The 14,097-nt window shown below is 37.7% G+C and overlaps 1 protein-coding gene across 4 annotated transcripts in view; it reads right to left on the bottom strand.

The window, feature by feature from the left end:
• The window catches only part of LOC125237484 (anoctamin-8), a 57,018-nt gene extending 44,030 nt beyond the window's left edge, over window positions 1-12,988 (bottom strand). For 3 of the 4 annotated variants that reach the window (XM_048144602.1, XM_048144596.1, XM_048144609.1), the window contains exons 1-2: window positions 12,574-12,982; window positions 11,535-11,663 (exon numbers count right to left, since the gene is read on the bottom strand). In XM_048144602.1, the coding sequence (XP_048000559.1) occupies window positions 11,535-11,663; window positions 12,574-12,691 (247 nt within the window). In that variant the 5' untranslated portion in view covers window positions 12,692-12,982. Of the gene's footprint in view, window positions 1-11,534; window positions 11,664-12,573 lie in introns of all 4 variants that reach the window. The other variant, XM_048144619.1, reaches the window with a different exon arrangement.
• Between the last annotated feature and the right edge of the window lie 1,109 nt (window positions 12,989-14,097).

Here is a 14,097-nt window from a genome sequence, read left to right as displayed (position 1 = left end):
CAGTCAAACAAGTGACATCCCAACCGGAAGATTTTTTTGGTTATAGTGGCAGCTCTGAATCAGCTATGTGACGTTACTTCCCCTTTAAACTATTTTTAAGATTTTCTACTAAAAATACGGAAAAAAAATACTAAAAAATATATTTTGGTGATCTACAGGCATATATCTCAAAATGATTATCGATTTAGGGACATTGAAAATTTTGAAACATTGTCAATTAGAGAATAGGAGTTCGATAAAGACACAACATAAAACCATACATTCATTGAGTAATAATAATCCATATACCTAATCTTTATTTTATTTATTTATTCAAACTTGTATTGCACGTTATTGCGTATAAAACTAAAATACAGCATTCTACGATTGCATCTAGTATCGCTACGTGTGCAGAATGAAAACTTTAAAAAAGGTTTAAAACCTCAACAAGCTCACCGATTTATAGAAACCCCGTTGCATGGATTGGTGCAAATTTATGATAGATAAATTCGACGCAGGCGAGAAAAAAAACGTATATGATATACTTACAGGTGACGAAACATGGCTATATAACTACGATCCCGAAACAAAGCGACAGTCCACAGTATGGTGTTTTGTAGATGAACCGACGCCAACAAAATGTCGCCGAACCCGAAGTACACAAAAACAAATGGTTGCCTCATTTTTCTGCAAGACGGGACATATTGCTACAATAGTGCTAGAAGATCAAAAGACAGTTAATTCAGAATGGTATGTGACAGTTTGTGCCCCAAGAGTACTGTCAGCTTGGTGTGACAAGCGGCCGAAGTCAGGAACCCGGCACCTGCTCTGGCACCACGACAACGCTGCCCCGCACACTTCCGCTAGAACACTTGACTATTTCAGCTCAAAAAACGTCACTATTCTGCCCCACCCCCCATATTCCCCTGACCTAGCCCCCTGTGATCGTATGATACACTATAGCGAGCTACCGAGCGTGCACTGCCTTGGAATCAGACTCAGTTTTAAGTTAGGCGGATTCAAAGATTATGAAATACAAGCTTTTGCCCGTGGCTTCGCTCGCGTTAGAAAGAGACAAAAAGTAGCCTATGTCACTTTCCATCCTTTCAACTATCTCCACCTAAAAAAAACACGTCAATTCGTCGCTCCGTTTTGCTGTGAAAGACGGACAAACAAACAGACACACACACTTTCCCATTTATAATATTAGTATGGATGAGTGCGCATCAAATACTTGTGCAATTAAGCTCATTTTATTCAAGAAAATGTAGGTACATAACGATGAATGACGACCTGAACGAATAATGCTTTTGAAATAAGCACAGCTGCGCATTTATTATAAAATGTTAGCCTCAGATCATAAGATTAAATATAAGAAGATTTTATCATACTATACATTAAAATGCGACCGCCTAAAAAGATGCCTTGTTGCCATCGATTATACTTGTAGATGGCGTTAGGTAAGTGTCACATTCGACAGAAATTTATGGCTCGAAAGTGACTCTTAACGCCAATCTACAAGTATTCGATGGCAACAAGGCATTTTAGTGGCACCATCTACTTTTTGCACGTTCTTAGGCGGTCACATTTTAATGTATGGGAATCTTCTTATATTCAGGGCCGGTTACATCAAACCGTCTGTCACCGTTAAAGCGTTCGTTAAATTCTATTGTATGGGAAGTTCCATAGACGTCTGCTGCGTGACGATGATCTGACTGTCAAATGTGGTTGATGCAACTGGCCCTCAATCTATGCTCAGATGCAGTTGCCCTCATAATAGTATAAATTTTCTGAGATGAACGTTTCGCTTTTGCCGTAATCTGTTAAACAAAGGCCTTTGTTTCTATTGTTCACGGCGGCTAGCTCCCGTTTCCACAGCACGTGCTAAAGTCTCAGTGTAGTTAAAAAGCAACTATCGTAATAGCAATAAGGTTCAAATTTATTAAACAGTTTGCAGTATGCAGGTAACTTTTTTTGAAGATGACAAAACGTGTTATCTCCGAAAGGGCTTTTTATGGATTTGAACCTTATTACTATCATGATAGTTGCTTTTTAACTACACTGAGACTTTAAACGGGAGCTAGCCGCCGTAAACAATAGACACAAAGGCCTTTGTTTAACAGATTACGGCTAAAGCGAAAAGTTCATCTCAGAAAATTCATACTATAAGCACAGTATAATAAAGTACTATCGTACAGTATGGCCACTCCCGCTCCCCGCTGAAAGTGCCTCCCATACCCTCTCGGTTACCTGACAGTTAATGCCTGTCAAAAACGCGAACAGTCGACCTGTCATATTTGACTCACACAAGCATAGTACGCGTTCACCTACACGAGCTTAGACTGTGTGCTAAGAACGCGCCTCTTTCATATATTTGATCGCCAGTGTCCGAGGTGTGCTATAAGCATTTCCTTGAAACCCCTGCCAAAGCCAGACCTATATTCGCACCACTGCATCACTGTAGCATTTCCGCAGAAAACCGTCTAGGTGCAAACTGCAAATGATAGCGAGACGGATCCACTTTTCCGCGAACATTTTATATGGAATGCGATATACATGTTTACCCGAGTTGCTACGTTATATTATATTGTAAGAGTAAAGCTATTCAGTCACCAATATTCTTATGGTAGGCTTAGTACAAACGTAAATGTTAATTTATAAAAAATAGGTTCACAAATCATTTCATAGCTTTCGGGTTCTAATCTTGTTTACACATCTTTTACAAAATATCATCATCATTATCATAAGGCCTCGTACATCTTGACAGATGATTTAAACAGCGTCTGAATGTGAGAGACAACTCCTCTCGTGACTATAAAGACCTATCCGGGAGCGACATGAACGTCCGCATTTCTTATACATAATATAAATCTATATCTCCACAAAATATAATTCAAATAAAATGCAGGAGTAATAAACTAAGTCAACGTACTTTTGGGGCATTCAGTAAAAAAGCGTTTTCATCCCTCGACTATGAGACTTTTTGAAATCTAGACTCATCAAGTCATCACGCGAGATTTTTCGTGAGATGGCCGGACATTTACACCATACAAGGTCAAGTATAATTATACCAAAAAAATATGTTACAATACCCCTATCAGTTGCGGGAATGTTATAGTTATATACTAACACCAATTGTTTTTTTTTTCTGTGTCATTTTTAAAAGAACGTGTAAGTGTTACTATCCCTTCGATCGCCAAAACTCTGAAAGGTGTCGTGACTCTTGAGCTATCGTGCCCGCCGGCAACGCCAAGAACCCATTATACCGAAGTGTTAGATGGCTGACGCTATCGAAGTGACTTTCTTGCTATCGAATAAGTTTTTCCAATTTAAGTGAAGTTGGCATTTCTGGTTGACAAGTAACAGTGAAAACATTCATTCTAATAAGATAGAGATGGTAACTACAGTCCTTTCTGAAAGAACCCTAGAATACAATCCCTTGAAAATGGATTCTACAGACATGTATATGCTAATAAAAACGAATTATCTTATCTCTTAAGTCTATAAATCATTTCAGTTCATTTTCTACGCGCGCCATACTAAGTACAGACTAAATAAAGCCTGTCAGACTTTATGTGCTTTATTAAAGCCATTATTTGAGTTAAGCCTGGATTTGTCATGCTACTCTGGTCTGATACGGTTCGTCTCAATGTATTCACGTTTTCGTCTTACTCCATTTGCTGCTTGCTTCTCTAATGTTGCGACCCAGATAGAACAACCCTCTAAGGACAAACCTGCTCGCTTGAGTTGGGTTCGATTCGAATACAAGAATAAGAAGATATATCGTCACTACTTTTAAAAACCGGCCAAGAGCGTGTCGGGCCACGCTCAGTGTAGGGTTCCGTAGCTTTCCGTATTTTTCTCAAAAACTACTGAACCTATCAAGTTCAAAACAATTTTCCTAGAAAGTCTTTATAAAGTTCTACTTTTGTGATTTTTTTCATATTTTTTAAACATATGGTTCAAAAGTTAGAGGGGGGGGGACGCATTTTTTTTTCCTTTAGGAGCGATTGTTTCCGAAAATATTAATATTATCAAAAAACGATCTTAGTAAACCCTTATTCATTTTTAAATACCTATCCAACAATATATCACACGTTGGGGTTGGAATGAAAAAAAAAATCAGCCCCCACTTTACATGTAGGGGAGGTACCCTAATAAAATATTTTTTTCCATTTTTTATTTTTGCACTTTGTTGGCGTGATTGATATACATATTAGTACCAAATTTCAGCTTTCTAGTGCTAACGGTTCCTGAGATTATCCGCGGACGGACGGACGGACGGACGGACGGACGGACGGACGGACGGACGGACGGACGGACGGACGGACGGACGGACAGACAGACATGGCGAAACTATAAGGGTTCCTAGTTGACTACGGAACCCTAAAAACATGTATCTTCGTCTGTCAATGAAAAGAAAATTGTAGTAAGTATGTATGGAATGCATTCTAACTTTGAGGAACAGCGTCAGATACGAGATTTTTTAAAAGTAGTGACGATATGTACATTTTATTAAATTTCCAAAGGTGAATTCGAACATGTAGAGGAGGATCGTGCCGTGTGGTGCCGGCATTAGAAAACAATAGAAGCACCCCAGCTCGTCCCGTGTGTGTCGTATAAGGTATAAGGCAACTAACGGCCTAGCCACGACATTGGTCTAATCGCGACAGCGGTGAGCGGTAGCCATATGTGCGAATGAAAAGTCCCATCGCTATGTCTCGCTCCAATGTACGGCCGTCGCTCACCGCTGTCGCGCTTAGACCAATGTTGTGGCTGAGTCATAAGGGAAAACTGTTGGCGGCAGATATGCACATAAGCAAAGCTCGCCCGTATCTTTAGCGAGGTCCTTGCTTACATTACGAGACCTGTGCATGCTGCCACCAAAAAGAGGATTGGCGAATATTTGTGATGACGTGTCGCGCTAAAAGGGAAACAGTCGAATAGCTTAATTATAGTTACTGTACTTATGTATGGAAGTAGCAAATTCCACGACACCCACAAATACCAAGGCCATGCGGCTGTTAACTGAGCACAGTTCTATCTATACTAATATTATAAATGTAGATCTCATGGCCGGTTTTGTATCTAATGAAAAGTCTGTCACCCGTACAGTCAGCCAAAAAAGTGGTTTACCACTTTTCGACCTTATGAGTTTGAAATAGAGTCAAAAAGTGGTAAACCACTTTCTTGGCTTACTGTACCTAACCTCGCTTTCTCTAATGTATCGCATAACAAATGTAGGAGTAATGCCCTGGCAAAGCGTGGACTGAAACCCAGCTGAATTATGTACTAAAAACAAGTTAAGCCTTATGTAGTCTGCATAAGGTTTATATCTAAATTGTGTCAATTATAGATCCTGTGAATTACATGGAACGTCTCCATAACCGCCTTTGTGAGGCCATTGACATTCAGATTACCCTTTGATGCTACTAGATGATAAATGATAGAGAAAGGAACGTTAGATAGACTTTTCTTTATGATGATTGAGTATTTTATAAAGGGGATTTTCGGACGTTCTGCATGCGTGATTTTATAAACCTAGTCTCGAAAACATTTCAGGCATACAAAAGCAAGCGACTTTTCTAAGGCAGCTTGGAATACATTCGCTTTCTATCGAAAAGTAATTCGAATTCGATTGGCCGATCTACTACCCAATGATCCCGTGTTTCGCCCTTAAATTACGGATCGGGTAGACAAATTGGGGCAATCGACTGTCAATTTATCTGGGATATAAAAACAAAGTTTAGTGTCGATGTCGAACGGATATAATAGGCAATAGAGCTTCCAAAATATAAGTCAAACAGTTTTCACTGTGTACTATAATCCCCAGCTTTTTCTGGTTATTTGTTTGCGCATTAAGGTGGAAACCCATTACACCATATCATGCTATGACCGTGCTATGAACGTGTCAGGCACGGAATGTAACGCGACACGGATGGCTATGCCCACTACAACGTGTCCACATCATTTCATATCCGGGCATAACGAGTTAAGTGACCGTAGTGTCCGCGTATCATCCCCGTAGCATAGACGAGTATAGTGACCGTAGTGTCCGCGTATCATCCCCGTAGCATAGGCGAGTATAGTGACTGTAGTGTCCGCGTATCATCACCGTAGCATAAGCGTTCATACCCAGCGTTACAGATCTATGTAGTTTCATGTGTGTTTTCGTGCGATCGAGACTATCTGGAAGAGCAATTGAATACTTTTGACAAATCAATTACCGATCAATCAATTACAATGCCCATTAGAAAACTTACCGTGAGGGAGTTAGTAATGATAGCCTTTATATTAGACTTAGAAGATCAAGAAAACAACAGAGGACAACAACGAAGATACTGGGTCCACACCTCTTTGAAAAAAAGAAAAGTCGAAGGAGAATATTGGACATTATTTAAACACCTAGTGGATGACGAAGAAAAATTTTATATGTACTTTCGCATGTCGCAATATCAATTTAATGAATTGTTAAACAAATGTAACATATTATCAAAAGAAGAAACACCACATTTAGAGAAAGTCTTACATCAAGAGAAAAGCTAGCAGTGTGTTTGCGGTAAGTAAAATACTAATTAATAATAATGGTGTTACAGGTGTAGTGAAATATCTCATTTTGCTTCCTTGTGACAATCTACTATACTATAATTTGGCTTCTTTTTTAAAGGTTCTACTTGGGATGAAACACAAAATTACATTGAAATGCTGAAAAAGAATCAACTTCTTTTATTTTGGTAACTTAGCTACTGATTTTAGCGGTTTACAGCTTATTAGCCAAAAATAATATATCACATTTTACTTTATAAACAAAAAAAAATTCTAAACAAAGCGAATAAAAAAATAATATAACTTTTGTAGTCTTCAGTATCAACATTCCAGTCAGGATTGTTCGATAGGCTAGTTGGCTCATTCCAGTACGGACTTGTTGGCATAGGCGTATCAGTACTTGTCGGTAATGACATAACCGAACTTGGGGGGACGTTTGAGAAGAGCTAGGTGGAGCAACGCAGTTCCAAATCAAATCACCGTTGCGTGCCATTCACGGAGCGTTTCGACACCGGCAAAATATCCTCGCCGACAATATTTGACGGTCCGTGCATGGCACGCTACGGGTATGATCGGTGACGGAACGGGCTAGTATGCATAGCATCATACTTTGTAATACAAAGAATATTTTTTTGTCTGACACGTTCATAGCACGGTCATAGCATGATATGGTGTAATGGGTTTCCACCAAGGGCATTGAGCCGCATTTTATGTTTGAGAAATCGCTAGTTGCATGCTTTTCAGCTTTCCGATGCGTAAGCGTTCTCATGATGTTGAAGCATTGTAAGATGTGACTTCACCCTAAATAGACAAGGACAGTGGTTAAGTAAGAGGACATAAGTTTTTATTAGGTCTTAGCACTAAATTTATTACACAACCAAATTGGACATGCCGCCTACACTTATGTTTGGTACGATGCCAAGAAAAGTTCAGCCGTAAGGATATAAACTTCTTGTTACCTAAGCGTGTTACTTGTAGGTATGTACTGCATTGTAGTGGTTATTGAACTATAAGTATTATTGTTCATTTAGCCATATTAGCCTTATAGGCTAGTACTACATATAGTTACATATAGTTCAATATAAATATTCATCTAAGTTTGGTTAGTCTATGTCTATTATTAATTTGTCATGTTGTCTCCTGTAATTTTTACGGACAACTAATACTCCGCATCTAGAGAATTTTAACAGCTTCATACTAAATAAGGTTGCGTAGTTTAATCACAAATTTCCATAACAGCTTCATACTAAATAAGGTTGCGTAGTTTAATCACAAATTTCCAATCCATCTCCTGTCTTCAGCATCAGATCAACTCAATAATACAATTATGTCTTTTTGATTAACGCACCCGGTAACCACATCACAACATTCACAACCCGGCTCCATACAAGTCTATCTATAGGTACATTTCGACCGTGTCGCGCGAACCACCGCTCACTCGGCCCGTTACCGGCACGATCAAAATGTAACTAGAATGGAGCTGTTATGGAGGCGCGCCGCCTGCCGCGTGCATCCAGTCCACCGCCTTATTATTCATAGTATAATTTATATAATTGCGAAAACCAGGCTGCTCTTTTATCGTTCATTGTAATGGCTGCATCTACATATAATTTCCTCCTCGCCTTAAGCCTTTCTCAGTGGCATACTAAAGGAGCTAGGGTCCGCATTTGGTAATCTAATTCAAGGAATTGGCGCAAGCATTGACTTACGAATGCGACTGCTATAAGCACTGATCCTACCAAAAGCAAGTTAGCTATGAGCTATTAGAAACGAACAAAACCGGCCAAGTGCGAGTCGGGCTCGCGCACAAAGGGTTCCGTAGCAGCAAAAAAATTACAGTTAAATCAACCTATCTCAAAAACTATAAGAGATACTTTGATCAAACCAAAAATCGTTGAAAGAGTTAATTAGCATGCATCACCTCTATTTTTTTTAGAATTTTATACCCCGTAGTTATAAAAATAGAGGGGGGGACATACTTTTTACGACTTTGAGAGCTGATATCTCAAAAACCGTTCACTTTAAGAAAAATGTTTTTAGAAAACTTTATATCATTTTAAAAGACCTTTCCATTGATACCCCACACGGGTATGTACATCGAAAAAAAAATTTTCATCCCTCAGTTACATGTATGGGGGCCCCACCCCAATTCTTTTTTTTACTATTTAGTGTCATAATTTTGTAGCGGTTCATACAACACATATTCCCATCAAATTTCATCACTGTAGTACTTATAGTTTCCGAGTAAATCGGCTGTGACAGACGGACAGACGGACAGACGGACAGACGGACAGACGGACATGACGAAACTATAAGGGTTCCGTTTTTGCCATTTTGGCTACGGAACCCTAAAAAAGATAATATACTATGTCAAACAAGTCTGCCAGTAAATAAGAACAAAGAAAACTATATGCATCCTTCTCTTTAGGGTGCTAAAGAAAAGGATACCTATAGTTTTCTTTGTTCTTATTTACTGACAGACTTGTTTGACAGAGTTTAGTCCCTACGCGATGATTGCGTTAACGAGCTATAGTTCGTCGCCGAGCGATGAACTATATAAATCGCTCGCTGTCTCTTTTTTACTTACACGGGAGCGATTATCTTTTGTTCGTTTCTATCGCCGATAGCTCATAGCTTACTCGCTTTTGGTGGGACCAGTGCCATTTTTTTTTTATGAAATAGGCAACAAACGAGCAGACGAGCCGCCTAATGGTAAGCAGTCATCGCCGCCCATGGACATAAGCAACATCAGGGGAGCCACTTATGCGTTGCCAACCTTTGAGAACCCTAAATACCTGCTTCTTGAAGAACCCCATGTCATAGCGCAAATGGAAGAAAAACAAGAGTCAAAGTAATCTCATGTTTTAAAACTAGCATTGTATTACCGAATCGACAAATTGTTGGCAACAGTGTTCTTTGGCAAACTTTTAAAGCATTATGCTGAAAAGGCAAACTTCGGATTTGTTCAGAACGTAAAAGTTTCCTGTTTAACGAAAAAGGCAATTTTATTGAACACAACTACCGAAGGTCAAAGGTCTATTCAATTTCAGTAAGTCTAATCAATTGACGCTGATGGTGTAGTCGTTTGAGCATGTCAGCCGCGATAGCTGGAGACCCGGGTTCGATTCCCGGCTTCGCCACCAGTGGGCTTAATCGCTTTTCTTTAGTATATGGTATATATTTCAGTTTAATATAATACTTTTTATGCTACAAATTACTTTCCATACTATTAGAATAAAATGAATCTGCAACATCATCCTTAATTTATATAATTTTAAAGAGAAAAGGCTCACCAACAGATATTGCAGTTGTAGTGTGTAACATATCATTATAAACTTTGTCAGAATACATGATGGTTAATATTGAGTGCATTGCTTGTCATGCACATCAGTCAAAGGGTTAAAGCATTCCTGTTAGAGTTAGTTTGGAATGAGAAGTCACGGAATGTATGGGGCTCTACACATTCAGTGATGTTCCTTTCCACACACACTCAAGTACAGTGGTCAGGGCCGGATTAAGGGTAAAGCGAGTGGAGCGGCCGCTCTAAGCGCCAAATGGTAAAGGGGCGCCAAAATCGTAAAGAGATGCGCAACTTTGTATGAATCAAAGGAACGTGAGCGTGACCATGAGAAAAGTTCAAAGCACTTGGAAACCGAAGGGCATTCATACTTGACAAAACACCGAAATAACTGCCTAAGGAAAAAATTTCGAGCTCGCTGCGCTCGCGATTTTTTTTCTATACAGGACAACTTTTACCTTGAGCACTGAAACTCAAACTCGCTCTACTCTGATCGAGCGCACGGCTCGGCACTGACAGTGGTGGGCAAACTTTTTTCGTTCAGGACCAAAATAATGAAGAAATGAAGGAATTTTATCACACACATTCTGGATATACTAGCCCCGATGCATATGTTTTCATCTAGTCGGACCGTTTTTTGAGGTTCTCCTTTTTGTACAAAAATAATGTCTTAATTCAAAAATCATTAATGTTTAATACTAATACTAATCTAGTTTTTTTTTTTATGGCAGTATTGTACAATAACTAAATGTAAATACAAGAAATGTTATTGATACTGAAAGGAAGAAAATGACGATTTTTATTTTATATTTTATCAAAGGGTATTATAAGACATGACTGATGTAAGGTGGCCTAAGGAAAGTAACTAAGTTCTGCTAATAAACTAAAAACAAATCTTAAAGCCTATGCGTGCAGAACTGCTATAGGAGAGGAGAATGTGATTAAGACATTTTTTAAAGTTCTTTTTCTTAACAATAAAAGTGACATGCAACTTTATTTTACAATCAAAATAAACTATATTAGAGTACTTTAACACTTCTCACTACTGGGTCGTGATATACCTACATGTGTAAATGTTATTAGAATAAACAAAATATTTCTGTATTACTAGATGAACTCTTCTGCATCGGGACTAGTAATAGGGTGGGTCACTCTTGTATGGAGAAAAAAAAAGTATTATATTTTCATTGGGCACAGTTACAAAAACTTGCCAACTAATGCAAATAAACAGTATTTCAAATTATTTTGGAATTGGAATTCATCTTCTGCCTCCGGATCCACTTTGAAGTTTTCATATATTTTTTAATACATTTTGTGTGGTGTGCGGAGTATATCTATGTATTGTCTTCTAATTTAAAATTTTGCTATAAAGGTATACCATTATTGGCATAGTAATAGCATGCTAAAGGTTCAAAGAAAATAAATGAACAAAAAAACCTCAAAAGTTAAAACCTTTTTTACACCCTACTCCATACAAAATACAAAAACTTCAACTGAAATCCGGAGGCAAAAAATGAAACATAAAAATTAAAAAAAAAATTGTGCACTAATTAATTACAAAATGGCACCTTTTTGTGACTGTGTCCCCTAAGAAAATAAAAAAAAAGTGAAAATGACCCACCCTAGCTAGTAATTGTTTTGCAGGCCGTATTTTGCCGACCACTGCTCTAGCAGCTGACTATCCAAGTCATTTCATGAATATAAAACATACCTTTAGGAAAAATGAGCACCACATCAGTATGCTGTGTGGGGGTGGAGTGCAGTAGCAGGCGTCGGGGATGCATCAGATGGGCCCCCAGTTGCCCCGCCATGGGGAGGCGGCGACGGAGCTCCCTGCTGGCTGTTAATGACAAATAGAATTAGGTCTCAGTTGTAATAGTTTCCTTTCAGGTGTTTTATGCCCCCTCCCTCTCAATAGGAGAGGGGGCCGAAATTGGGAGTCCCACACACCCCCCATTCCTTCCCGTAGTCGGGGGGACAGTGCGTGAATGCATTCCCTACTCCGACAAAAAAAAAAGGTGTTTTACGCCAAAGCAGTCATTGAAATGATAAACTGTCAAAAAAAATAAGCCTTTTAATGATTTATTAAACTTTTTTTATTTGTGGGAGTTGATTATTATTTATTATTATTATTATTTATTTATAAATCACATGCAAGTTTACAGCGCTGAACCAAAACACTTACACATTAATTATACAACATTATTAAACGTTAATTGTCAGTATTAATTCTAAACTAATTCTAATTTGAATGTCAATATAAACATTAAGTAAAAGAAAAACAAAAATCATAAAAGTCATACAGGTCATTGATACTATTGTTATGTCTTCTGATCAACTTCCACACCATTTTATTTTTATTTAAATTTAAAACTTGATTTTGTTTTAAATTTAAAAGTTATTTTTATTTATAAGTCATATAAAAATGTGTTTGTTTCTCCATCCAGTATACATAATATAAATATTAGGATAAGCAAAACTTTAAGCAACTTGCCAAGAGTGGCACTGAAGCTTTAGTAGCTTCATGTGTTCTGCCTACCCCTTTATGGGATACAGGCGTGATTATATGTATGTATGTATGTATGTTAAGCAACTTACAAGAATATTTTAAACATTTACAAAATATCAACAAAAAGCAAAGAAATGACTTTATTTCAACATTACATCCAGCCGGCAATTAATAACTCTCTAACACAGGATGCCGGCAAAAGAAAGGGGTAAAAACAATCCAATAAGCCGGAATCACTCACCACTGTCCAATTTATCTTTCGCGAATTCAGCAAACGACTTGTGTTCCTGAGGCGTAGAATGGGAACTGCTCTCGTAATCGTCTCCCGGGCTCCCCATCCCCCCATCCTCGCCCTCCATCTCGAAAACTCACCACAAGTCACCCAAAACAATAAAACAAAGTACGCACTAATGAGACCTTCAGTTTCTTACATCATCGATTAACATAGAAAATGCACCATCGAAAGAATTTAACACGGAAAAACCAATTACATTATAATAAAACGATATCGATTGTCATGCCACCGTAATCGTCCAAAACAAAAATTGTTATGTGCTTTATTTACTTGATAAATTATTTATTCGCTTTGTTTTGCGACAAAACTCCGCAACCTCGACCTCGACTGTCATGTCACATTCAAAATTGATTTTTGGCCGCCATTACGTCTTTACATGTATTGCTATAACTGAATAAATATTATATAAAAATGTTTTAGATTATAATCAGATTTGCAATGGTTTTCCTTTACAATGTGTTATCATAAACTCTTAATAAAATATTGCTTATTTTTATTCATTTCCTGATAATGTAAAGTTTTGTATGTTTTTTATATTTTTTATTTTTGACCATTGCAACATTTATAGTCAGCTGTCATCTTTGAAGTTTCTGTCTGAAAGTGCGTTCAGAAATTTACTTTAAATTTACTACCGAATACTTAAGTCAACTTAGTTAATAACGCAAAAAAGCCAACCTATTCTAAAACAATAAATATGACATTTTAATTACTAATTTTAGTATACTTAGGAGCTATTACTAAATTTACTGCACCTTATGTTTTAAATTTGCTGTCCTAAAAAATCAAATTAGGTATTCGAACGAGTATTTGGTAAAGAGTTTTTCATATATAACCAAAGAAAAGCATGCTTGGAGTGCCGAGTGATTGAATAAAATATTTTTTTGATTATAACAGTGTGATACAAAACATACTACATTAAAACTATTTTTAGTTTATAGCATTATTCTCTTGAACTATTTGCATAACTTTTCGATGAACTTCAGTTGCTCGGAAAACAACAGCATTTAACATAGCAACTTCACCTTGGTAGCGAACACAAAAAACGCTTACCATGTTCCCAGGCATTTGATATCATTCGAGTTCGAGTTTGGTCGTTATTTTGCGTTGCGCGTTAAAGAGTGAAGTATAATTTGTAAAAACCATCGAAACATTCTCTTATTGAATAGTCATACAGTTTTAAGCTTGTATCCAACGAAGACAGGAGGAAAACAACACATACAATCAAGGTACCACTATTGACCTTTTCTTGTTCTCGATTTAATTCGTCGCAATTTCTCTCGTTAATATTAATTAATTTCACGGATATCACATTATTGGCCTTAACACACCTTTTTTAGGTTCCTTCCTTTGGCGTAAATAGTTTTGTGCGCAGTTTCTGGCTTTGTTGTGAGTAATAATTGGCATATTTTCATAAACAGCTGTTTCTATGTCGTCACACCTTGTCCGCCAGCTGAGAGTTATAATGTGCTA

This window comes from Leguminivora glycinivorella, chromosome 2 (assembly GCF_023078275.1).
Source record: "Leguminivora glycinivorella isolate SPB_JAAS2020 chromosome 2, LegGlyc_1.1, whole genome shotgun sequence".
NCBI classification, from domain to species: Eukaryota; Metazoa; Arthropoda; class Insecta; order Lepidoptera; family Tortricidae; genus Leguminivora; species Leguminivora glycinivorella.
Note: the sequence above shows the minus strand (reverse complement) of the source record. Positions and strands in the feature narration are given on the sequence as shown.